The sequence below is a fragment of the Myotis nattereri genome (genome assembly GCF_964212035.1).
Source record: "Myotis nattereri genome assembly, chromosome: 12".
In the NCBI taxonomy this organism is placed as follows: Eukaryota; Metazoa; Chordata; class Mammalia; order Chiroptera; family Vespertilionidae; genus Myotis; species Myotis nattereri.
In genome coordinates, this window is record NC_138087.1 from 22,992,064 (window position 1) to 23,019,502 (window position 27,439).

The following is a 27,439-nucleotide window of genomic DNA, read 5'->3' on the forward strand; positions in this document are numbered from 1 at the left end:
CAGTGCTTGAGGCTGTCCATGGTCTGGGACCCGGATCCGTGATCTGGCGGGCAGGGCAGCAGCACTTGAGGCTGTCCGCGGTCCCGGAGGCTGTCCGTGGTCCTGGGACCCGGATCCATGTCCTGGCGGGCAGGGCAGCAACGCTTGAGGCTGTCCACGGTCTGGGACCCGGATCCATGTCCTGGCGGGCAGGGCAGCAGCGCTTGAGGCTGTCTGCGGTCCCAGGACCTGGATCTGTGACCCTTCCCGGCGGGGCGGCAGCTCTCACAGGGGCGGAATAGCCGGTTTGGGCAGGGCAGGACGCCTGGCTTCCGCCCAGGCCCAGTCACTCTGGGCAGGTGAGCAGCACAGAGAGCCTCTGGACAGGGGAGGCAGACCGGCGGAGGGTGGCCCGTACTCCCCACACGGTGGTGGTGACAGCTGTGCGCGCGCCAAGCGAAGCCTTCAGGCTGAGCTGAAGTAGCGCCTGCAGGCCATCAGCGCCCAGGAGTGGCTGCGCAAGATCCACCTCCTGGCCCAGGAGGTGCAGGATCACAGGGACAGCCACCATGGCGGGCCAGACTGACATCCTCCTGGCTGCACCACGGAGGTTTGCAAATCTGCAAAGCCAGAGGCCTCTGGTGTGCACATCCACCCCTGGCGTGCGAACATCCCCCAGCACACTGTCATCCTCCCACGCCTGCAACAGTTGCAAACCAAGGCGTGCACAAGTTCCCCCCACTTCTCCACCGCACTTCCATCAACCCAGCATGCCTAACACCCCCACAGGATGTGCACACATCCCCTCTGATGTGCTCACGTCCTTTGGAGAGTGTCTGGGTGTTCTGGGTGCTGAGGGTGGGCGCCTGTGAGATGACAGTGAGAGGGCGGAGTGGTAATGCCCTCTTCCCATGGAGGCCAGTGCAGCTATGAGATCACCTCTGGGGGGTTAATGCAGGTGCTGAGGCAGGAGCAGGTGCAGACAGACACACCTGGTGGGCACGGGTGGCCCTCGCTGAGGTGCCTTCGGTCAGCGTTCAAGATCAAGAACCCAGAGGCTGAGAGGAATTCCGTCCTCTCAGTGAAACAGTGGGATAGTCGGGGCGACTGTAGAGGAGGAATGTGCACTTTGGGTGCCAGCACCCACAAACGAAGGCTGCCCTGACTGAGCCTTGCTTGCTTGGGGCCTAGCGCACTCCTGCCGGGCAGCGGGTGACGGGACGTGCTTTTCCGAATTGAGAGAAAATGTTGATTCTCCTGCTGCCCACAAAGGTGGAAAGTGAAGTGGGGAATCATGTGGGGAGTGAGCGAGGTTCCCTGTCTGGGGGTTCCAAATCTGCTGTTGGTTTCTTTCACCGCTGACTAGAGATATACAGGCTGTCCCCGCAAAATGTATACACACTTTGAATACCTACTAATTCCAATGGTTTTAAGCATAAGAAAGAAACAACAATGGAGCTGTTATCTGTTAAAAGTGTGGGCACAAACAGGTAGTTGGACATTCCCTGAGGGGTCTCAGATTGGAGAGGGTTAAGGCCAGACTGAGGGGCCCTTCCCCACCTAAACTCCAGTGCATGAATTTCGTGCACCGGGCTACTAGTTTTCAATAAAATTGCCTATTTTATCAAATTTCCTAAGAAATTTTTAAATTTCTACTACATCTGCAGTTTTATTTTCAAAATAATATTTATTCCGAATACCTTTTTTATTTTAAACTAGAGGCCCGGTGCACAAAAATTTGTGCACTCGGGGGTAGGGGGATCCCTCAGCCCGGCCTGTGCCCTCTCGCAGTCTGGGACCCCTCGGGGGGTGACCACTTGCAGGCTTAGGGCTGCTCCCCAGGGGATTGGGCCTAAGCTGGCAATCAGACATCCCTCTGGCAGCCCAGCAGCCCTCGGGGGATGCCCACTTGCCAGCAGGGAGCAGACCTAAGCTGTAGTCGGACATCCTTAGCATTGCTGAGGAGGCCGGAAAGGCTTCCACCACCACCGCTGTACTGGCAGCCATCAGCCTGGCTTGTGGCTGAGCAGAGCTCCCCGCTGTGAGAGCAACTGACCACCAGAGGGCAGCTCCTGCATTGAGCATCTGCCCCGTCGTGGTCAGTGTGTGTCATAGTGACCAGTCATTCCAAGTCTTTCTGCTGTTAGGGTCAGTTTGCATATTACCCTTTTACTATATGGGATAGAGGCCTGGTGCACGGGTGGGGGCCAGCTGGTTTGTCCTGAAGGGTGATCCGGATCAGGGTGAGGGTCCCGCTTGGGTGCCTGACCAGCCTGGATGACGGGATGATGGCTGTTTGCAGCTGGTCACACCCCCTTCAGGGTGGGGGTCCCCACTGGGGTGCCTGGCCAGCCTGGGTGAGGGGCTGAGGGCTGTTTTCATGCTGGCGAGCGACTGAAGCTCCCAGCCTCTTTTCTTTCTTTTTTTTTTTAATTCTGGGATTTATTTACCTTCTATAGCTGTCACTGGTGCTGAGAGCCGGCTCCAGCTCTGAGGCTATGGCTGGCTGAAAGCAGGTATCTGGGTTTATTTAGCTTCTATAATTGAAACTCTGTTGCCATCACTGGCGCTCTAAGCTCTGAGCCCACGGACGGCTGAAAGCAGGTTTCTGGGTTTGTTTAGCTTCTATAATTGCAACATTGTTCCACCTGGAGCTCAGAGCTGGGCTGCGGCAGGCGGGGAACCTTGGCTTCCTCTGTCACTGGAGCAAGCAAGCCTCCTGTTCGCTTCAGCTGCCTGGCTGCCGGCCGCCATCTTGGTTAGCAGTTAATTTGCATATCTCGCTGATTAGCCAATGGGAAGGGTAGCGAAGTTACGGTTAATTACCATGTTTCTCTATTATTAGATAGGATTATCATTCTATGTCATTATTACTGTTTATAGATCTTTTCAATTTTTTACTATTACAAATAAAGCATGTACTTGTTTTTGGAAAATGTATACATTCACATCTCTTGGGATATGCTCAGGAGTGTAATAGCTGGGCCACAGGGTTGCTTCTTTTCCTTGCTGATAATGTATAAGTTCTACATTTACTTGATATAAGACCCATTCTGAAAACATATATCGCATTATTTTCTCTCAGCTTGGGCCTGCTTTTTCACTTTCTTACTGATATCGTTGAATGAATAAATATTCTTAACTCCAGTGAGGTTTATTATTCATCTTCTCTCTTATGGCTAGTGCTTTCTGCATGCTTTTAAACTATCTTTGCTTACTCCCTCCATTTTAATATATTATTTTTCTTCGGATCCTTGTTATTAAGAAATTAGCCAATTTAATAGTTGTTTCTTTGAAAGTAAATGTCTCTTCTTTCTGTTGATTTGTGTTCTGATGTTCCCTATACGAATAGAGGTAGTTTTTTATTTTTACTTTTTTTCTACTGAAGGTTCCGAGCATATCGTGAGTCTGGACTCAATTGTTCATCAAGCCTGGAAAACTCTCAACCAACCACTAGCTCTTTACATGCTGCCTCTCCCTTCTCTGATATCTCCTTCTAGACGTCATTAAATGTCTACTGGTTGTTCTGATTCTATCCTGTACATACTTAAACTTCTTTTATGCTTTATGTTTTTCTGTACTACATTTGAAGTAACATATCTTCCACTTCATTAATTCTCCTTCCGTGTATGTCTTCTCTGTTGTTTAAACTACTCATTGAATTCAATTTTAAGAACATATTTTTTATTCCTACACATTTGATTCTTTCCTAATCTGTCTATTCAGTTTTCAAAATATCCTGATCTTTCGTTGATGCTTTGAGCCCCTCTTTTAGGGGTCTTGAATAATTTCAATTATATATTCAATCTATAATATCCTTCATATTGTTATTCTTTCATTTCAATATCTTAAAAGGTCTAATCCAGCTTTGTATTACGAGTCTTGTTGATTCTTCCTACATCTTCTAGCTTTTATTATAGTCTCATTTTATTTTATTTGTTTTTAAAAATATCTTTTTTATTGATTTCAGGGAAAAAGGAAAAGGGAGAGAGACAGAAACATCAATGATGAGAGAAAATCATTGATCAGCTGCCTCCTGCACGCCTCCTACTAGAGATTGGGTCAGCAACCAGGCTTGTGTCCTAATTGGGAATTGAACAGTGACCTCCTGGTTCATATGTCCGCACTCAACCACTGAGCCACACCTGCTGGGCTATAATCTCATCTTAAGGCCTGAGTTTTTGGGGTGTCTCTCCAGAAAGACTTTATATTTCTTTCTGTAGAAGCTTCAGGGGTATCGACATCCTGATACCAATTTTCATGTTGACCTTTCACCTTTTACTGCAGTACAAATTTATCCAAAATGTATTTTGTCCAAATAATGCTAACATTCAAATAAAAGTTAGGCCCAGCCAGAGTGGCTCAGTGATTGAGTGTAAACCCATGAACCAAAAGGTCACTGGTTCAATTCCCAGTCAGGGCACACGTCCAGGTTACAGCTCAATCCCCAGGAGGCATGCAGGAGGCAGCTAATCAATGATGTTTCTCATCAATATTTTCCTCTCTCTATCCCTCTCCCTTTCTCTCTCTAAAAATCAATAAAAGTATTTTTTTAAATTAGGTCATATTAATCATTTAATAGGATTAAAACATCAACAAAATAGGTCAAATAAAAGAGGAAAAAACTATACCTTTTCAGCAGAAGAACCTGTCAGGACAAAAGTTGAAAAAACTGGAAGTGGGTATTTGGTTTGGGGATCCCAACATTCAATAGTAGCTCCCATAGGAAGGCAGAAGAGAGGTACAGATTCTGAGAGTGGAAATGACTCATAATCATCTTCCGGATATCTAAAAATTAAACCTTTTGGAGAAAGGAAACAATGATAAATTTTTCTAAATAGTTACTTTTTCATAAAGTATACGTGATATATTAGGATATTTTAACAGCAAACTTCATGGAAATATTTGTGTGAAATTTCAAAATCAACTTTTCTCTTGCCATATCAGAAATTTTACTAATTTAACAAATTTACCCTGTACTTTTTGAACTATGGACTTTTAGTTCATAAAATATACTAAATATACTAGTTAAAACTCTATAGGATCACAAATCTTAATGCTTTTTCTTCTACGTACTGCCAACATCTTATAGGAATGGTAAGAAACACACAGGAATATTTACCAACTATTTCAGTTAGTCTTCTATAAAAAATTCAGGGAAGGAACAAGTATTATGAAAGAATGCCAAGGAGACAGAAATTATCACAGTCCCTAAACTCATCTTGAGAGAGAAGCAGTATAAAAGGCATGCAACATGAAAAGTAAATGAGATAGAAACTCTTTGTGACTGAGTACAGAGTATGTGAGACCAAGGAAGTAGGAATAGGAGGGGGTACTCTGAGAAGCATAACATAGGCCCTTCATAATCAAGTAGCTACATGGCATTAGTTCGTTAGCCTCTAGCAGACCACATCCAAGATAAACACTTGAAAATCAGTAGCAGATTTTTGAGTGCAAATTCAATCTTCAAAACTCTGTATTTTAAAATACATGTCTTATATAAAATACCTGAATACTTTCACGCTTGTTTCTGTAAGATGTTTTAAGTGACACTCTCTCCCCACCAAAAAAATATTTTTAAGAAAATCACACACAATCAACACATTACAGCAATGTTAACAGTATCACATTTTTAAATGATACTGAATTTGTAATCTTTATATTATAAATTAAATAGTTTAATTCATTAATATGTCTTTATGAGGAAAATCAACATTTTTCAGATATAAATTTGCCTAATTTCTTTTAAGTAAAACTTAAAAATATTGTGCATGATCAAAATGTATTTGATACTGCTTATTTTCACAAAGAAGTATTCCAGTATTTCTCTTCTATTTACAACTGGAGCATACCTGTATTTTCAGTTTTTATCCCACCATACCAGCGGGATGAAGAGGTCACACTTAAATCTTTACAGCCCTTGACACTTTACTGTGCAGTAAGAATGTGGCGATAGATTTCTCAAACACTTCATGGCAGAAAAGTTTCTCAGGCCCTCCTGTCCTCCATATAGCTGATTCTTTGCAACAAGGGAGAAAGGAAGCAAGTCCACCTTTCATGGCAAGTAACATGTGGTTTCAAATCAGACACAAAGAGATAAGAGAAGGAAATATAAGAAGTAAAGATGCAATTTGACACCTTTCTGATTGCCAAAATATAAAAGATCAGAGAGTAAGCACTTTTCCACTGAACTGTTAAATCTATCAGTATAGACTAAACACTTGCATGTTTATTCCACAAATGCCTGCTTGAGATGAAAGTTTCTATTGAATTAACAACACTTTTGGGGGAGACAATATTAATATATCTTATAATGTGTAATGTATTTAAGAAAAGTTATGCCTTTACATGCTAAAATTACAGGTAATTCCATTTATGAATAGGTCAATTCCACAAACTACATAAGGGAGCATACACTGCCTTTCCTAACCAAATATTAATGTGCAACAATAACTACAGTAATAGAGATAATTTTTTAAAATTTACTCACCAGCTTTATACGCTATTGAATTAGAAGCAGGTACAGACTTCTTATAACACAGAAACACACTGGAACCCCACTGTAAAATATAAATTAGGTTTTAAAAAAGACAAAATAGAAAAAAATTTCATTTTGTTGAATATCTTTTAAAGATTCTGATTATTTATTCAGGGAGTCTGTTTAAAGCATATGTTTATCAAAACAGACGATCTATAATAAAAGTGTAATATGCTAATTAGACCAGACGTCCTTCTGCATGACCTTCCGGATGAAGCTGGGGTTGCAAGGGAAGCCCGGGTCCCAGGTGCTGGAGGGAAGCCGGTGCTGGCAGCCAAGGGAAGTCAGGCCTACTCTTGCACGAATTTTGTGCATCGGGCCTCTAGTATAGTTTAAAATAACAGCAAAACATGAAGTTGAGAACACTAGAAGAAAAGAGTAAAATATCATTGCCACCAATATTAAACTGACTTGAAGACAATTTCAAAAAGTTCAAAATTCTGCCCTGACCAGTTTGGCTCAGCAGCTAGAGCATTGGCCTGTGGACTGAAGAGTCCCAGGTTTGATTCCGGTCAAGGGCATGTACCTTGGTTGCGGGCACATCCCCAGTAGGGGGTCTGCAGGAGGCAGCTGATGGATGTTTCTCTCTCATGGATGTCTCTAATTCTCCATCCCTCTCCCTTCCTCTCTGTAAAAAATCAATAAAATATATTTTTTTAACACATTGTATGTGGGAAACGTATTTATACGTTTTACGTTGACTGGTAGTAGAGCGCGGGACACGTATTAATACGTTTTTTATAGACTAGCGGTAGAATGCGGGTAATGTATAAATACGTTTATTTTTATACTTTTTTATTGCTCTAAAGGGATGCTAACATGCAGATATACGAATTCCAAAGGACAAAATTTGGGTCTCTAACACATACAATGGTGAATTATGTATGTACTTCCAGGTATAACGGTAATCTATTCAACTGCGTAGTCATCCCTGCACACAATTCTCTGCCTCGCCACGCATTCAGTGCGATTCTAAGAAAAATAACTCAGTATACATTTTATAGTAAATCACAAAAAGTTTCATTGAAAAAAATATGTAAAACTAAAGTTATCGTAATTTTACTGAACGTTGCCATTTGCGCAAAAAATTAGCAAAAATGGCCTGTGCCACCTGTTAGCGCACGATAAAAACTACCCGCAAACAATGTGTTAAAAAAAAGTTCAGAATTCTGTAGTCATCCAGAATTACCTATATTTGAAAGAGACAGAAAAAACTAGAGTGGACACCAGAGTCCAAACGAGAAAAGATTGGGGTCACTGGGGTGCTATAAGTCATTACCTCCAGAGGCAAACCTGTCCTAATAACCATAGATGCATCAAACCTCTCTACCTATACCACATTTAAGCTAATATTAGTTTGATATAAACATACTTTTCAAAATAAATCTGATCCAATAGTAAACTTTAGTCTTATAAAACTATAAATCAAATGTATATGTTCAATTTTCTTCTTCACTAGAACCCTTTGAAAAAATAAGTATGTATGGGCTTAGTGCATAGAGCGTCGGCCTATGCACGGAAGGGTCCTGGGTTCAATTCTGATCAAGGGCGCATACCTCGACTGCAGGCTCCTCCCTGGCCTGAGCCCTGGTCAGGCACATGCCAGAGGCAACCAATCAATGTTTCTCTCACATCAATATTTCTGTCTTTCCCTCTCTCTTCCACTCTCTCTAAAAATCAATGGGAAAATATCCTTGGGTGAGGATTAAAAAAGAATAAATTTGTTAAAAAAATATATATATGTAAAGCCTGGCTGGTGTGGCTCACTGGTTTAGCCTCAACCTATGAACCAGGAGGTCAACAGTGCAATTTCCAGCCAGGGCACATGCCTGGATTAAGAGCTAAATCCCCCAGTAGGGGGTACGCAGGAGGCAACCCATCAATGATCTCTCTCCCTTCCGCTCTGAAACCAATAAAAGTGTTTTAAAAAAAATGTTTGTAAATATCGCTCTATATAAAAGGCTAATATGCAAATTGTCCCCTAGAGATTTGACCAGGAGACTGGGAGTTCGATCGCTTGCTGAGGTGCGCTGACCACCAGGGGGTGGCATGGAATGAAGGAAGGCCCTGGCCGGTAGCCTGAAGGCCCCGATCGGCCCTGATGGCTGACCAGGCCTAGGGACCCTACCCGTGCACGAATTTCATGCACCAGGCCTCTAGTTTAAAATAAATACATATAAGAAAGTCCCCATCCAGACTCCCTGCAGTTGTCCTTAAAAAAACAAAAACAAAAAAAACCACACACCACTGAAACCCAAAAGCTAATTAAACCTCTAATTAGCATAACAAAAGCAACATTAGCATGTGCCCCCCCCCCAATAATCCTGGCTTTAAGGATCTATTTTCTGAATGAATTATTCTAAAACATCAGATAGCTAAAGATTTTTAAATTATTATGTATCATAAAAATTAGAAAGCTAAAAATCATGAAAATATAAACTGAGAGTAAATTATATGCCCAATAATCAATGGGAATCCAAAAATTATCCTTTTTTTAAAAATATGAAACTTTATTCTTACCATTCCACAATTTAAGTTTTTGTCAACTTTGCAGAAAGTATGAGGAGGGGTTTCTCCTTTACTGGTTACAATAACACAGATATCAGTCACAGCCAAGGAATTCTGGGGCCGAACTGGAGAAGCCCTTCGATAAGTGATAAAGATTCTTTGTGAAGTAGTTGAACTATTATTGACATTGGCACAGCGACCATAGGGTGTGGCTTGGATCACTTCACATCCTGAAATAAGCCTTTCTTTTCCTTCATATAGAACTCTGCATGACAGGGAGGAGAGGAATAGAAAAGTAAATAAAGTTCAGTTTAATGCTGGTTTTAATTCTGGAAAAAATAATTGGTCTCTTCTATTGTTTCCCAAATCTTAATTGCAAACCAAAACTAAAATTATTACTTTGGGAATTATCTCTTTACTATTTTTCAACAGCTAGCAGTATAAATAGGATCAAATAACTTGATTTTTTTATTGCTTATTACAAGAAGCATATGAAACAAGAAAAGGGCTACAGCACAAACATGCTCAGGTCAATTCCTAGAGTACAAGTCTTCAGATATTTTCACAAAATTTTCCTTCATAATTCCTATCAAAATTTTTCCCTTAAAACTCCTTTATTTATTTGATGAGTTAATAAAAATATATCTCCTCATGAGGTCATAAATCAGCAACTTAATATGGTAAGATGTCAATATATCCCAAACAGATCTACAGAGTCAACACAGTTCCTATCTAAGTCCTAGTTGCCTTTTTATGTAGAAATTAGCAATGTGTCCAAGTTCAAATGGGAATGGAAGGGAACCCATACAGGCAAAGCAATCTGGGCGGGAAGCAGGACAAATCCGAAAGACTCGCACTCCCCCATTCCAAAACTTAACTTCTCTGCATGTTTGAACACAAACTAAAAAATGCTGGAGAAAAATATTCATTTAAAAGTCAATGAATCTCATCAGTGGAGAAGATAAGAGCTTTGGATAGTAGTCTGATTCTTTATCTTAATAAACATATCTGACATATCCTAGCTAATAAAAGGGTGATATGCAAATTAACCACCACTCTGTCACAAAGATGGGGGCGCCCAGTCCTCTCAGTCACGCAGGAGTCCCCCAGTCCTGGGGGAGCGGCCACTGAGAGCAGGCAGCGTGAGCGGCCTGCCAGAATGCTTGCTTCGTTGCCGCGGCGGCAAGGCAAGTGTTTCACCCCGGCCGTGGAGAGCCTCTGGGCCGCGGACACAGAGCGGCCAGGCCCCGCAGAGAGCTCCTGGCACGCGGATGCGTGTGCAGGGCTACTAGTAAGAATATATTATCCTGCCCTAGCCAGTTTTCAGTGGAAAGAGCATCAGCCTGCAGACTGAAGGGTCCCAGGTTCGATTCAAGTCAAGGGCACATGCCTAGGTTGCAAGCTCAATCCCCAGTGTGGGGCACGCAGGAGGCAGCCAGTCAATGGTTCTCTCTCATCATTGATGTTTCTATCTTTCTCTCCTCCCTTCCTCTCAGGAATAAATAAATATGTATTTTTAAAAAATGAACTGAGGAATAAGAATAATTTAAAAAAGAGAATATATTATCCTATTAAATTATACTTTGTAAAGTATTTAACATTATGAGGGAATGTCAAATCTTATTTTAACTTAACATACTTTCAGGAAAAAAAGTATTATTTTTGTAAATATCTTATCTCAGTTTATAAATCAGTCATAAAGGTCAACAGTTAGACAACAGTGTTCCATATTTAAATGAGGTAGGTGCTTGACTTATAGTGGCTAATAGGTTTTCCAAACCTCACCAAGGTGCTTAAGGGGCGAGGGGGGTCGGGGGGACAGAACAGGTTATAACATTTAGGTCACCAGATATTAACAATTATTTGATCTGGAGAGAAATATTTACCATCATGATTAGCTAAAAGACAACCATACACTCTAATAAACCTCAATCAGTAAAATACTGTAACAGAAATTAGATGCCTTGCCCAAGCCAGTTTGGCTCAGTGGATAGAGCGTTGGCCTGCAGACTAAAGGGTCCCAGGTTCAATTCCTGCCCAAGGCACATGCCCTGGTTGCAGGCTCGATTTCCCATAGGGGGTGTGCAGGAGGCAGCCAATCAATGATTCTCTCTCATCACTGATGTTTCTATCTCTCTCTCTCCCTTTCTCTCTGAAATCAATGAAGACAAATATATTTTTAAAAAAGAAAAAAAGAATATGGTTCCTTAAATATTAAAAAAATAAAAAGAAATTAGATGCCTTAGGGAACTGCAAGATGTATATAGCTACTTGCAACCTGAAAGCACCTAAGTATAATTATCTAAGTCATCATTTTCTTTTTAAGTTGTGCCACTGAATCACAAGCAACAACAATCTTTTAGAGATTCGCATCCTTTCTATTATGACTGTAGAGGGGGGGGGGGGGAGGGGGGTGTGAAAAGATGGCCTTTAAAGGATGGCTAACAGAGGGAACAGTGAGGGCTAGAACCTAAGTCCCTGCCTGGTTATCCTTCAACTGACATGGATATTATCAAAATTTTATTCTATAGCCATCCTTCTTTATATATTACCTATGTTCTTAACACAACCCATACAGAAAATTGTAAAAACTGAGAGTAAATCCATTACATGTCCAGAACAACTCTACCTCAATCAATAACTGGTGTTCACACTCATTTTAACCTCCTTTTCCCTTCTCAATGGAAAAGCCCCTCCCATTAAAGGCTAATCCAGTCATCTATGCTGTTGCTATTACCCCTTTCATCTGTTTCATAATTTTGTTCTGTCAAATACTATCTCTTACTACTATATATCAGCTCTTCCTTCTCAACTGGTTCTTTCCTTCAATATAAAGATGTTCTAAGTTATTTATCCCCTGGGAGAAAGGTTAAAAAACAGTCCTTGACTCTGCATCCCCTTACCCCTCAGGTGTCCTAAAGCATTGCTTCTGAGGATTTTGTTAAAATACAGATTCTGATTCAGTAAATCTGGGTAGTGCCTAAGATTCTAAATATCTAACATGCTCACAGGCCCTATGGACAATACACCTTGAATAGCAAGATCCATAACTATCTTCTCTTTTCCTTAAAGTCAAGCTTTCAAAAAGAAACCTCTATTACTCCAAGTGCCAATCATTTCTCAACCCTTTCTAACCTGGCTCCTGTAACCAATAATCCTATAAAGTTGTATGACTACCATTCTAATTGCACTGACTTGAAGGAAAATGGAGGCTAAACAGGGTGGATATTAAAGGCGTTAAAAGGGTGCTGCTGAAAGGTCAATCTTTTAGCTTTTGAAATTTAAACATAATGAGGTCCTTAGGCCAGGCCTGCGTGGCTCAGTGGTTGAGCGTAGACCTATGAACCAGGAGGTCACAGTTCAATTCCCGGTCAGGGCACATGCCCAGGTTACGGGCTTGGTCCCCAGTAAGAGGCATACAGGAGGCAACTGATCAATGATTCTCTCTCATCATTGATGTTTCTCTCTCTCTCTCTCTCTCTCTCTCTCTCTCTCTCTCTCTCTCTCTCATTTTTTTATTTATTGATTTCAGAGGAAGGACTCCTCCTTCCTCTATCTGAAATCAATAAATAAAAAAATGAAGACCTTAGGACAGTGGTCGGCAAACCGCAGCTCGCGAGCCACATGCAGCTCTTTGACCCCTTGAGTGTGGCTCTTCCACAAAATACCACGTGCAGGCGCGCATGTACAGTGCGATTGAAACTTGGCCCATGCACAGAAGTCGGTTTTCGGCCTGGGCCAGTCATTGTCATGATTTAATTTTATGGATATTGTAAGGTAAATTGTAAGGAATTTAATTTTATCAATAAATAATATCATTTTATTCAAAGTACCTATAGTTTAACTAAGACTTAAAACTTTAAGTAAAGTTTATTAAGTTAATTTTAGGGAACACTGTGGAGTGAAAGAAGATGTAGTGTCGAGGATTGAGAAAGGTATGTTGAGAGGGTTTGGACATATAGGAAGGATGAACGAAAGGAGATAGACGAAACAAGTATACAAGACGAGTGCGGATGGGAGAGTTGGAAGGGGTCGACCTCAGCGAACGTACCTCAATCAGATTGAGGACGTTTTTAGCAATGGCCAGCTTAGGAGTACCCTAATTAAGTTAATAACAAAGTACCTACCTATATAGTTTTATACAGTTTAAGTTTAAAAAATTTGGCTCTCAAAAGAAATTTCAATTGTTGTACTGTTGATATTTGGCTCTGTTGACTAATGAGTTTGCCGACCACTGCCTTAGGATAATTTCACCAGAGCTCTACTGCAACACTGGAGAAGGTAATGAGCATAACAAGTGGTGGTCAAATGCGGCAGCTTGTTACCTTTCTTAGTACAGTATCTGAACAACTATCAACAGAATAGCCAGCAAACAACTGATTAAAAATAATTCATGGAGTCCAAGCAGGTTTGGCTCAGTGGATAGAGTGTCAGCCTGCGGACTGAAGTGTCCCAGGTTTTATTTCCATCAGGGGCACATGCCAGGGTTGCGGGCTCAGTCCCCAGTAGGGGGCGTGCAGGAGGCATGCAGGAGGCAACTGATCGATGATTCTCTTTCATCATTGATGTTTCTAGCTCTCTCTCCCTCTCCCTTCCTCTCTGAAATCAATAAAAACATATTAAAAACAAAACAAAAATAAGCCACGGAATAATCAGGGAAATTTGTACATGATGATACTAAGTAGTTAATAATTTTTTGAGATGTGGTATTATAGTTACATTAAAAGAGAGAGCTTCAACATAAGAAAATCAATTGATGTAATACATCACATTAATAGAAGGAAAAAATCCACATGATCATCTTAATTAACAAAGAAAAGGCATTTTGCAAAATCCAACACATTTTCATGATAAAACTCTCTCATAAAAACAAAAGTAAAGGGAACCTTCCTTAACATAATAAATGGCATTTATGAAAAACCACAGCTCACAGCATATTCAATGGTGAAAGATGGTAAGTTTTCCACATAACATCAGGAATAAGACAAGGATGCCTGCTTTCACCACTGCTGTTCAACATTGTGCTCTAAGTTTTAGCCAGAGCAATAAAACAAGGGGGGCAAATAAAGCAAATTGCAAAGGAAGAAATAGAAAATCATCTCTGTTTGCAGAGGACTTGATCCTATCATTTTTAAAAATCCAAATTAAAGCTATTAGAGCCAATAGATTCAGCAAACTTGCAGGGTTCAAGATGGCAATACTCTCCAAATAGATCTACAGATTAAATGCCATCCCCATCAAAATTCCAACAGAATTTTTGTATAAAGAGACAAGCTGATCCTAAATACTTTCCAAGATACTCAAGTACCTATGTTTTTACTAACTGATGGTAATTGTAATAAACATAACAGTATAATACATGACATGTATATATGAAAAAATATTATAGCTATCCTAAAAATATATTTGGATAAAATGCTTTTGCAGAGAAAACTGTTCATTAGCTGTGGATCAGATAGTAACTATCTCATAACAACTATTCTCCTTCTAAACTGTAAATACCCTCCTTGTGGTACTAAAAACCACAAAGCACAATTATATTTTTTTAAACAAGAATACTCCTTTGTTAAATAAGTTCAGGGCTTTGAAAAAACTCATCACATAACCCAAGTAGCTCCTTTAAAAAAAAATGCTCTTTTATTGTACCTTCTTGTTCTTTTATGTTTAATTAATAACCTTATCTGATAAGTACAACAGAAATGGAATCACATTTCAGGCTCTATGCCTTCCCTTCATTTCAAAACTTTTGAAAGGAATTGATCTAATGATTTAAGTACAATGCAAAGAAATTCAGTAAGGGTGGACAGAGGTATGTAATATAATACTTGAACCTGAAGTAAAAATAATAATAGAACTATCAAGGACTTCAAATTCCTATTCCCATGCACCTTAAATAAAAATTTTTCCCTTCATTATAGCAAAAGAAAATTAGTCATGTTACCCAATGTCGGTAAGGGGTGGTTTATCTCTTCCTCTTTTATAACAGAGGAAAAGTTCTGGGCTTTTCAGACTTCCATAGTTCAAGTTTGCTTGGAGAGCTGATGGAGTGGCTTCAACACAAGTATAACCTTCAGGTACTGTTTCCCCAGCTGATTTGTTAATAATGGCAATGTCTATAATTGGAGCTTTAGGTCCAGTTGACTTAGTATCTAAACGATTTATTTCTTGATCCAATAGAGTAGATGTATCAGTGAGACCTGCCACGACAAAGTAGTCGGTCACTCTTGGCCCTTTGTCTTCTATCATGGCTGCTATTATATTTCCTAGAAGAGGAAAAAAAATCAATTAAATAAAATACTTTATCCTGGCTCTTTAAAATTAAAGTATTTCTGAGTTAACAGTGATCAACTAACCCACTTGCCAGTTGGATTTATAATCAAATTGTTGTCATTCTATTGAAGCCTGTGTTAGTATCATCTTATGAGCTTTTACCTCCAACAAAGTACAAATTTGCAGCATAAATTCATTTGTAAGGTTACTATAATCCTTTCAAGTGCCTAAGCCTCTGTTAAAAATAATCAAACTGGCCCTAGCCAGTATTTCCCAGTGATTAGAGTGCCAACCTGCACACCAATGGGTCTCAGGTTTGATTCCCAATAAGGGCACATACCTGGGTGCAGGTTTGATCCCTGATCCCCAGCCCGGTTGGGGTGCATGTGGGAGACAACCAATCGATGTGTCTCTCTCACATTGATGTATTAATGTCTCTCTCTCACACTGATGTTTCTCTCACTCGCTCTCTCTCCTCCACTCCGTCCCTGCCTTCCACTCTCTCTAAAAATCAATGGAAAATAAATAATCAAACTATCAGAGGTGGGCTCTGGTGCTTTCCTCTGAGCAAAATGCACATAATAAACAATATTTAGGCCATTTAAAAAATCATTCTCTTTGAAGTTACAGAATTCCTACAGCTACACTTTACATTTGAGAAGAGTTCATCATGAATTAGTCAAGGTCTAACACACAAAAAATAAAGATAATGGTAATAAGTGTAACTAAATCAGTATCTTAATCCAGTTGGGAGTCAGTCCCTTATAGTGAAGAAACTTTATGTAAACACCATATAAACCATATTTAGGAATCATTAAATATTCCATATGTAAATACCAGATAGAGCATAAAAAACTATAACCAAAGAAGATAAAATTACATATAATACACATTGACTTGGGTACTACATGGTAAAAACCTAGAGAATATGAACTTTGAGTCAAGATTTCTGTTATCTTTAAACTCAGTGCCTCAAAAAATAAAATTAAGTTTCTGAGGTTTTGGATATTTCCAGATTTTATATGCTTTTCAAAAACAACTTTCTTGAGAGGTATAATCCTATATAATAAAAGAGAAACATGTAAATTAACCATCCCTCCACTATGTTCACCAGACAATCAGTGAGCATGCAAATTAACCTCATCGCCTCTGTGGAGACTGACAGCAGGTAGGAGGCAGCTCCCAGCACGGCCTGCTTGGCTGTTGCTGCGGCTACCGGGAGCAGGGAAGTACAGCCCATAGGCACCTCCCAGCACCGCCCGCTTGGCAGTCACTGTGGTGTGAAGCAGGCAGGCCCTTCAAAGAGCAGAGAGCCATGGGGAGCGGGCCTAAGCCGTCAGTAGGACATCCCCTGAGGGCTCCCAGATTGGAGAGGGTGCAGGTCAGGCTGAGGGACAACCCCCCCATGCACGAATTTCATGCACTAGGCCCCTAGTTTACATATAATAAACATATTTAAAGTGTACAATTTGGTAAGCTTTCACAAATATACCTGTCAAACTAGTAAAAATATCCATCAACACCCCAAATTTTCCTGTACCCTTCATTATCCTTCTCCCCACCAAGAGAATGAATGATCTGCTTTCTATAACGATAGGCTGGTTTCTAGAATTGATATACATGGAATCATTATAGTATGTATTCTTTGCCTGGCTTCTTTCACTCATCATAATTATTTTGAGATTTGCCCATCCTATTTTATGTATCAATATATCGTTTTTTTTATTGAATAGTCCACTGTTGAATATGCCAAAATATGTTTATTCATTCACCTATGTAGTGGACATGTGAGTTATTTTCAGTTTAGGGCTATTAAAGCTGTCATGGACACCAGTGTACAAGCCTTCTGGACATATGCTTTCACTTACTGTTGGTAAATTTCTAAGATAAAATGGCTGGATCACCTGGTAAGTGTGTGTAGTTCTAACAAACTAATTGTTTTCTAGAGTGATGTACCATTTTACATTCCTACCATCAGTATATGAGAGTTCCAGTTGTTCCACATCCGCTCCAACACTCTATTAGGCCATCTTTTAAATTTAGACATTCTAATACATCAATAGTGATACTTAACTATAGTCTTTTTAAAAAACATATTTTATTGATTTTTTACAGAGAGGAAGGGAGAGGGATAGAGTGTTAGGAACATCGATGAGAGAGAAACATCAACCAGCTGCCTCCTGCATACCCTCTACTGGGGATGTGTCTGCAACCAAGGTACATGCCCTTGGCCAGAATCGAACCTGGGACTCTTTAGTCCACAGACCGATGCTCTATCCACTGAGCCAAACCAGTTAGGGCTTAACTATAGTCTTAATTTGCATGTTAATAACTAGTGATGAGAACCATCTTTTTATGTGCTTATTTCCCATTCATATATTTTTGGTGAAGTTTGTTCAAATCTTTGCCCATGTTTTCATTGGGTTGTTTGTTTACTAATTATTGAGTTTTGAAGATCTTTATATATTCTAGATACAAGTCATTTACCAGGCATATGCTTTACAAATATTTTCTCCCAATCTGTGGCTTGTCTTTTTCTCTTAATACTGCCTTTTGAAAATAAGTTTTTACTTTTAATGAGATCTAATTTGTCAATCTGTTCTTTTATGAACCATGGTTGTGGTGTCATATTTAAGAAATCATTGTCGGGAGGAAGAAAATGGCGGAGGTTTAGACAGACGTGTCGGTGCCTTGTCCCGGAGCAGATAAGGGCGGGCAGCTGAAACGGGTAGCATACAGCCCGAATAAGCAGAGGAGATTCAGCTGAGACAGTCTGCAGCCAGGAAAGACAGAGAAATCCTAGATAAAGGGAACGGTTAGAGGCTGAGGCTGAAACCTCTCCAGGTGCGCCGGCACAGCCGCGGAGACCGTGCCATCTTGGGTGACTGTCGCCGGCATCCAGAGACCAGCTACTAACCCGGCAACAACGGCTCTCAAGCAGCGCGGCTACGTGAACTCAGAGGAACTCTGCTTCTCCCCACAGAAAGGTTAGACTTTCCCCAAAGGTGCGGTTTGCAGTTTAGGTCGGAGAGTGGAACGCGCGCAGGGGGGTGGGGGCTCTGCGCCCCACAAAGACCGCGGCCGTTGGAGCCAGCGTGACCCACGAGTGTGGAAGGGCACCCCCAGGGCTGCTGGCAGAAGGGAACGCTATAAATAAGCCCACAGTTGGACGGGACACAAACGGGCAGCCTCAGATTACGCCAGTTTGCCGGCTACTCGGTGCCAGGAGCCAGAGCGCGCGCAGAGACTTCGCGCAGATTTGGAAGGTGAAGCGTTGCGAGTTCGCACAACTTCCCAGGCTCTTAAATCTGTGCGTTTGACTGTTGAACCCAGTGCAAGGGACTACCCAGTTGGGGTCAGTCACAGAGCTTGTAAGGGAAGGCTGTTTTGGGGGAGCCTGGGAAACAGAGCGGGGAGTGACTACTGGAAAACCAGCTCTGGGCGGAGGACATTCCCAAACCAGCTTCTGGTACAATAGAGAACACCTGGTCAGAGAGGTCCTATACCCTCGGAGGTCAATCCCGACGCACTGCCACCCAGAGGCAGAGCCACGAACTGACTCTTCTGTAAATACAGATAAGGGCTGTCTGGGAAACCAATGTAGCCTGCCTTAAAATCAGGACTGTGGCTTACAACACAGAGGAACAGTGTATCAGAGGAAAATTCAACATTCTCCTGAATACCTGGTGTGCCAAAAAGAGGAGCAGAAGATCTGAAGCACCTTCATTACAGCCCATTTTTTTTTAATTATTTTTTTTAATTATTGTTTCACCTTTTAACTAAGAAACCATTTATTTTCTTTTTCATCACCTGATTTTACCCTTTTAATTACTACATTTTTATTTTTAACCAGTATTATTACTGCTGCCATTTTACCATTTTTATTTTTTTTTAAAGTGTCATTTTATTTTCTCTTTATTTTATTTTGGGACTAAGGTTCTCCATTCTATTTTCATCGTTCCTTTAGCATCATTTTCCTCTACCTCAATTGTGCTGCTGTGCTAAAACTCTCTTCCCCACTTTTCCCCTTTTGCTATCCTGTTTCTCTTACCCTATTCCTGCTTTAGATTTTCCCTATTCTTCATACGCCCTGTCTAAATTTCACCCTACTTATATATCCCTTTTCCAATCACCTGCTCTAAATCCTTATCCACCTCTCCCTTATCTTTCTTCACTATCCAAATTTTTTATTCTCTCCTTTTCTCTATTGTTCTGTTGTTGCTTGCTCGATTGTTGAGTATATTGTGTTTTTTTTTCTTTTCTTTTCTTTAAGGATTGTATGTGAGGTTGTTCTGCTTTTTCTTTTTCTTTTTCTGTCTCCCATTCCCCCTCCCCACCTCCCCCCCCCCCTCCCCCCCGGCCAGTTATTTTTGTGCTTCTGCTTTCCCTTGCCTCACTTGATATTATTGGCTGTTTGTAGTTTGTATTCACTCCAGAGATCCGTTGCTGGAATTTGTTGGGATTAGTGGCGGTTCTATCGGAGTTTTCTCCTCATATGAATAGTCTACTCCCCTCTTCTACTTCATTCTATTTTTCTTTTTTTTTCTTTTTCTTTTTCTTTTTTTTTTTTCTCTTTTTTCTGTTTTTCTCTCTACCTTTTTCTCTTCTTTCTTCCTTACCCCCCAACTCTCTTAGCTCGGGTGGCCATCTTTATTTGGGGTTATTAATACCGTAATTCATTTGTGTTCAGTGCCTGGTACGTTGTGCCTTGTTGTGTTGTATTTTGTGCCTTTAAATCAACGCAGCAGATCCAAGCAACAGCGGCCTCCTGATCTCCACACGCTCTGTCTGAGGAACAGCTGCTGTGGGTGAAGCCTCCCTCCACCAGCCAGAAGAGCCACAACAGCTGTGAACAGCACCCATCAGAAGACCCACTAACAACAGAGGAGCAGCTGCTACCACAACCGCCCAAGGAGCAACCACAGCCCGAGGAGCCACTGCCACCTAGGGAGCAGCCACTGAACGACTCAATATCTATATACGTCAGTGAGATCAAACATGGGTAGACAAAGAAATCCCCAAAGGAAAGAAAAGGAGGACTCACCAGAAAAGCAGCTAAGTGATACAGAGGCATACAACATGACAGAAAAAGAATTCAGAATAAGGGTCCTAGAGTGCATACACCGGATGGAGGAAAAAATCGACAACTTATCCAAGAAGCAAGAAGAAACAGATGAAAAAATCGACAACTTAACTAAGACCCAAGAAGAAATGAAGTGCGATATAGCTGCAATAAAGAACACCATTGAAAGTATCAACAGTAGACTAGGAGAAGCGGAAGACCGAATTAGTGAATTAGAAGACAGGGAAGCAAAACACACCCAAACTGTACTTCAGTTGGAGAAAAAAATTAAAAGACAGGAGGAGAGCCTAAGGGAGCTTTGGGACAACATGAAACGAAACAACATACGAATAATAGGGGTGCCAGAACAACAGAAAGAGGAACAAGGATTAGAAAACCTATTGGAAGAAATAATATCAGAAAACTTCCCTGAGGTGGGGAAGAAAAAAGTCACACAAGCCCAGAGAGTCCCAAGCAAGGTGAACCCGAAAAGACCCACACCAAGACACATCATAATTACCATGGCAAATGTTCAGGACAAAGAGAGAATCTTACAGGCTGCAAGAGAGAGACGGAAAGTTACATACAAGGGATCTCCCATTAGATTATCAAATGATTTCTCAACAGAAACACATCAGGCCAGAAAAGAATGGACGGAAATTTACAAAGTGATGCAAAGCAAAGGACTGAATCCAAGAATACTCTATCCAGCAAGGCTATCATTCAAAATTGAAGGGGAAATAAGAAGCTTCACAGACAAAAAAAGGCTAAGGGAGTTTATCACCACCAAGCCAGCAATGCAAGAAATGCTAAAGGGACTGGTGTAAAAAGAAGAAATAAAAATCCCAGAAAGAAAACAGCCACACACACAAAAAAAGAAATGGCTACAAACAAGTACCTTTCAATAATAACTTTAAATGTAAACGGGCTAAATGCTCCAACCAAAAGATATCGAGTGGCTGAATGGATAAAAAATCATGACCCATACATTTGCTGTCTACAAGAGACCCACCTCATTAGAAAGGACTCACACAGACTGAAAGTGAAGGGATGGAAAAATATCTTTCAGGCTAATGGAAAAGAAAAGAAAGCTGGGGTAGCAATACTTATATCGGACAAAATAGACCTCAAAGTGAAGGCCATAACAAGAGATACGGAAGGCCACTTCATAATACTAAAAGGATCAATACAACAAGAAGATATAACCCTGATAAACATATATGCACCCAATGCAGGAGCACCCAAATACATAAAAAATCTTCTGGAAGATATCAAAGGAGAGATCGACAACAATACAATCATAGTAGGGGACTTTAATACACCACTGTCATCACTGGATAAGTCCTCTAGACAAACAATCAGCAAAGATACAGCAATACTAAATGACTCACTAGATCAGATGGACTTAATAGACATCTTCAGAACACTTCACCCCAGTGCCACGGAATATACATTCTACTCAAGTGCTCATGACACATATTCAAAAAGAGACCATATATTGGGTCACAAGCAAAGTATCCCCAAATTCAAGAAGATTGAAATCATAAAAAGCGTCTTCGCAGACCACGATGGCATAATATTAGAAATAAACTGCAATAAAAACAACCCAAAATACTCAAACACCTGGAAGCTGAATAGCATGCTATTAAATATTGATTGGGTTACCAATGAAATCAAAGAAGAAATTCAAAACATCCTGGAAACTAATGACAATGAAAACACAACAATCCAAAACCTATGGGACACAATGAAAGCAGTCCTGAGAGGGAAGTTTATAGCTCTACAGGCCTATCTCAAAAAACAAGAAAAAATGGTAGTAAATCAGCTAACTCTACAACTCAAAGAATTAGAAAGAGAGCAACAAGAAAACCCCAGAGTGAGCAGAAGGGAGGAGATAATAAAGATTAGAGCAGAAATAAATAACATAGAGACCAAAAAAATAATACAGAAAATCAATGAAACCAAGAGCTGGTTCTTCGAAAGGATAAACAAGATTGACAAACCTCTAGCCAGACTCACCAAGAAGCAAAGAGAGAGGACCCAAATAAACAAAATCAGACATGAAAGAGGCGAAATAACAACAGACCCCACAGAAATACAAATGATTGTTAAAAAATACTATGGACAGCTCTACTCCAGCAAACTAGACAACCTGGAGGAAATGGACAAATTCCTAGAAAAATACAACATTCCAAAACTCAATCAGGAAGAATCTAAAAATCTCAACAGGCCAATAACTATGGAAGAAATTGAAGCAGTCATCAAAAAGCTTCCAGCAAACAAAAGCCCAGGACCAGACGGCTTCACAGGGGAGTTTTACCAAACATTCAAGGAAGAACTAAAACCTATCCTCCTCAGACTACTACAAAAAATTCAAGAGGAAGGAACACTTCCAAGCTCATTCTATGAAGCCAGCATCACCCTAATACCAAAACCAGGTAAAGACAACACAATGAAAGAGAATTACAGGCCAATATCCCTCATGAACATAGATGCCAAAATCCTCAACAAAATCTTAGCAAATCGGATCCAGCAGTACATCAGAAAGATCATACACCATGACCAAGTAGGATTTATCCCAGGGATGCAAGGATGGTACAATATCCGCAAATCAATAAACGTGATACATCACATAAACAAATTGAAAGAAAAAAACCACATGGTCATATCAATTGATGCAGAAAAAGCATTTGACAAAATTCAACACCCATTTTTGATAAAAACTCTCAGCAAGGTGGGAGTAGAAGGATCATACCTCAACATAATAAAAGCCATATATGACAGGCCCACAGCCAACATCATACTCAATGGACAAAAACTTACACCATTTCCCCTAAGAACAGGAACAAGACAGGGATGCCCCCTCTCACCACTCCTGTTCAACATAGTACTGGAAGTGTTAGCCATTGCAATTCGGCAAGAAGAAGAAATAAAAGGCATCCAAATTGGAAAAGAGGAAGTAAAACTGTCCTTATTTGCAGACGACATGATATTATACATACAGAACCCTAGAGACTCCATCAAAAAGCTACTAGACTTAATACATGAATTTGGCAATGTAGCAGGATACAAAATTAACCCCAAGAAATCTGAGGCATTTCTATACACCAATAGTGAACTTTCAGAAAGAGAGATTATAAAAACAATCCCGTTTACCATCGCACCAAAAAAACTAAGCTACCTAGGAATAATCTTAACTAAAGAGGTAAAAGACCTCTACTCAGAAAACTACAGGACGTTGAAAAAAGATATAGAGGAAGACATAAACAGATGGAAGAACATACCGTGTTCATGGATTGGTAGAATCAACATCATTAAAATGTCCATACTACCCAAAGCAATCTATAAATTCAATGCACTTCCCATTAAAATACCAACGGCATACTTCAGAGATATAGAACGAACTCTCCAAAAATTCATCTGGAATAAAAAAAGACCCCGAATAGCTGCAGCAATCCTGAAAAAGAACAAAGTAGGTGGGATCTCAATACCAGATATCAAGTTGTATTACAAAGCCACTGTTCTCAAAACTGCCTGGTACTGGCACAAGAATAGGCATATAGATCAATGGAATAGAATAGAGAGCCCAGAAATCGGCCCGAACCAATATGCTCAATTAATATTTGACAAAGGAGGCAAGAACATACAATGGAGCCAAGATACTCTCTTCAATAAATGGTGTTGGGAAAATTGGACAGATATATGCAAGAAAATGAAACTAGACCACCAACTTACACCATACACAAAAATAAACTCAAAATGGATAAAGGACTTAAATGTACGACAGGAAACCATAAAAATTCTAGAAGAATCCAAAGGCAACAAAATCTCAGACATATGCCGAAGCAATTTCTTCACTGATACAGCTCCTAGGGCACTTGAAACTAAAGAGAGAATGAACAAATGGGACTACATCAAAATAAAAAGCTTCTGCACAGCAAAAGAAACCATCAACAAAACAACGAGAAAACCCACTGTGTGGGAAAACATATTTGCCAATGTCATATCTGATAAGGGCCTAATCTCCAAAATCTATAGGGAACTCATACAACTTAACAAAAGGAAGATAAACAATCCAATCAAAAAATGGGCAAAGGACCTAAATAGACACCTTTCAAAAGAGGACATTCAGAAAGCCAAGAGACATATGAAAACATGCTCAAAGTCACTAATCATCCGAGAGATGCAAATCAAAACAACAATGAGGTACCATCTCACACCTGTCAGACTGGCTATCATCAACAAATCAGCAAACGACAAGTGCTGGAGAGGATGTGGAGAAAAAGGAACACTTGTGCACTGCTGGTGGGAATGCAGACTGGTGCAGCCACTATGGAAGACAGTATGGAGTTTCCTTAAAAAACTGAAAATGGAACTCCCATTTGACCCTGTGATCCCACTTCTAGGAATATATCCCAAGAAACCAGAAACACCAATCAGAAAAGATATATGCACCCCTATGTTCATAGCAGCACAATTCACCATAGCTAAGATCTGGAAACAGCCTAAGTGTCCATCAGTAGATGAATGGATTAGAAAACTGTGGTACATCTACACGATGGAATACTATGCTGCTCTAAAAAGGAAGGAACTCTTACCATTTGCAACGTCATGGATGGAACTGGAGAGCATTATGCTAAGTGAAATAAGCCAGTCAATGAAGAAAAAATACCACATGATCTCACTCATTCATGGATAATAGAGACCATTATAAACTTTTGAACAATAATAGATACAGAGGCAGAGCTGCCTCAAACAGATTGTCAAACTGCAGCGGGAAGGCCGGGGAGGGTTGGGTGGCAGGAGGTAGGGGGGTAAGAGATCAACTAAAGGACTTGTATGCATGCGTATAAGCATAACCAATGGACATAAGACACTGGGGGATAGGGGAGGCTGGGGGACTGTCTAGGGCGGGGGGATAAAATGGACACATATGTAATACCCTTTGTAATACTTTAAGCAATAAAAAAAAAAAAAAGAAAAGAAAAAGAAATCATTGTCTAATCCAAGATCACAAAAGTTTTCTCCCAGGTTTTCTTTTAAAAATTTTATGAATTTAGGTTTTACACTTAGATCTATGATCCATTTGGAGTAAATTTTTGTATATGGTGTAAGGTATGAGTCAAGATTCATTATTTACATATCCATTTTTTTTTTTAGCACCACTAGTTGAAAGACCATCTTTTCTACACCATATCACCCATTTTCAAAGATTCATTTCCAATATTTGTTTTTATTTCTGGATTTTCTATTCTGTTCCATTGATCTATTTGTTTATATTTCAGTACCACATTGTTTTGATTAATGTAGCTTTACAATAAATCTTGAAAACAGGCAGTATTAGTCTTCAACTCTGTTCTTTTTCAAAACTGTCTTTGCAAAGGTCCTTTGCATTTCAATAAGCATTTTAGAATCCACTTGTCAATTTCTTAAAAAAAAAAAAAGCCTAGTAAAATGTTAACTGAGACTATTGAATTGGTAGGTCAATTTAAGGAGGATTGGCAATATTGAGTCTTCTAACCCATGAAAAAAGTTTAACTCTGCATTAATATAGATTTTTTAAATTTTCTCTCATCAATATTTTATGGTTTACAACAAATAAGTCTCATTTCTTTTCTAAGATTGACCCTTAAGTACTTAATATTTTAGATGCTACTGTAAACGACAATGTTCCTTTTAACTCAATTCCAATTGTTCATTGCTACTATACAGAAATATTACTGATTTTTTTAGCTTCTGATTTATTCCTTTCCCATGTTATTAAAATATCTTTATAATTTTATCATTTCTTTGTATTTTTAAAGTTCCTTTTGATGTACAGACAGTCCTCGGGTTACATGGGACTCAACGTATGTGGTTTCATGGTTATGTCACCATCTCCCATTTATTTATTAAAAAAAAATTCTGTCATTTCGACCTATGTACATATGTGCTTTATGTTTTTTTTGTTTGTTTGTTTGTTGTTTTTTTTAAAATATATTTTATTGATTTTTTACAGAGAGAAAGGGAGAGAGATAGAGAGTCAGAAACATCGACGAGAGAGAAACATCGATCAGCTGCCTCCTGCACATCTCCTACTGGGGATGTGCCCGCAACCCAGGTACATGCCCTTGACCGGAATCGAACCTGGGACCCTTCAGTCCCCAGGCCGACGCTCTATCCACTGAGCCAAACCGGTTTCGGCAGTGCTTTATGTTTTTTAATATTTATTTACCACAAGTAAAGGTCAGGAATTGTTATCTTTCTTTTAAATTTTTTTTACTGTTTCACTTCATTACTGCTGTGTATGTGCTCCATGTGAGTGACATAGATGCTTATGTAGGTGGGTTCAAAGTTACAGCGAAAATCGCATTAAGTCATGCCGTAGGAATGGATCTCCAACGTAACGAGAGGGCCTACTGTATTCAGCAATACATAACTAATTCACCAAATTTCTATTTTAAATTTCATTACAAAATAAAATAAAACCGGATGCCTAGGTTGAGGAAAGACATTATAGTAATAATCCTATATAATAAAAGCCTAATATGCAATGTCCCCTCGGGCAGTTGTTCAACCGGGAGTTTGACCGTTTGCTATGATGTGCGCTGACCACCAGGGGGCGGCGTGGAATAAGGCAGGTGTAGGTGATGCACTGCGACCTCTCACCGGCTACCTGGGGGTGGGGGTGACAGGGACAGAGGTGCGGTGAGAATGCAGGGTGTCCGTCAAGTTCGAGTTCGCTCTCACTCCCCCTGCTACCGTCCCCTGGGACGCCAGGGCTCGTGCATCGGGGAAGCCCCCTCGCTCAGGGGCCAGGCACCCGCAAGGAGCCCACCCCTCCACCCACACAGCCTCTTCCCGGTGAGCCAGGCTGCAGCCGTCAGGAACACAGGGGGCAGTCAGGCTCCCTGTGAGTTTGGGCAGGAGCTGCAAGGCCGGCCAGGAGAGAGCACACTGCCCACCCAGTTTCCATGCAGCGCCACTGGGCAGCCCAGAGGCCCATGCTGCGCCCTGGCCCGCAGCATCCAGCCATGCTCACCGCATCTCCGGATGGGGACTCAGGCACTGTGACTCAGGCGGAGGGGGGCACGTGGGGGCCT

General features: G+C 40.5%; 1 protein-coding gene across 1 annotated transcript in view; it reads right to left on the reverse strand.

Moving 5' to 3' along the window:
* The window catches only part of DENND4C (DENN domain containing 4C), a 125,279-nt gene that overhangs the window by 74,758 nt on the left and 23,082 nt on the right, over positions 1–27,439 (reverse strand). Inside the window, exons 2-5 of the mRNA XM_081104264.1 lie at positions 14,967–15,288; positions 9,038–9,290; positions 6,470–6,539; positions 4,611–4,780 (exon numbers count right to left, since the gene is read on the reverse strand). Coding sequence (XP_080960390.1) covers positions 4,611–4,780; positions 6,470–6,539; positions 9,038–9,290; positions 14,967–15,271 — 798 coding nt within the window. The 5' untranslated portion in view covers positions 15,272–15,288. The remainder of the gene's footprint in view (positions 1–4,610; positions 4,781–6,469; positions 6,540–9,037; positions 9,291–14,966; positions 15,289–27,439) is intronic.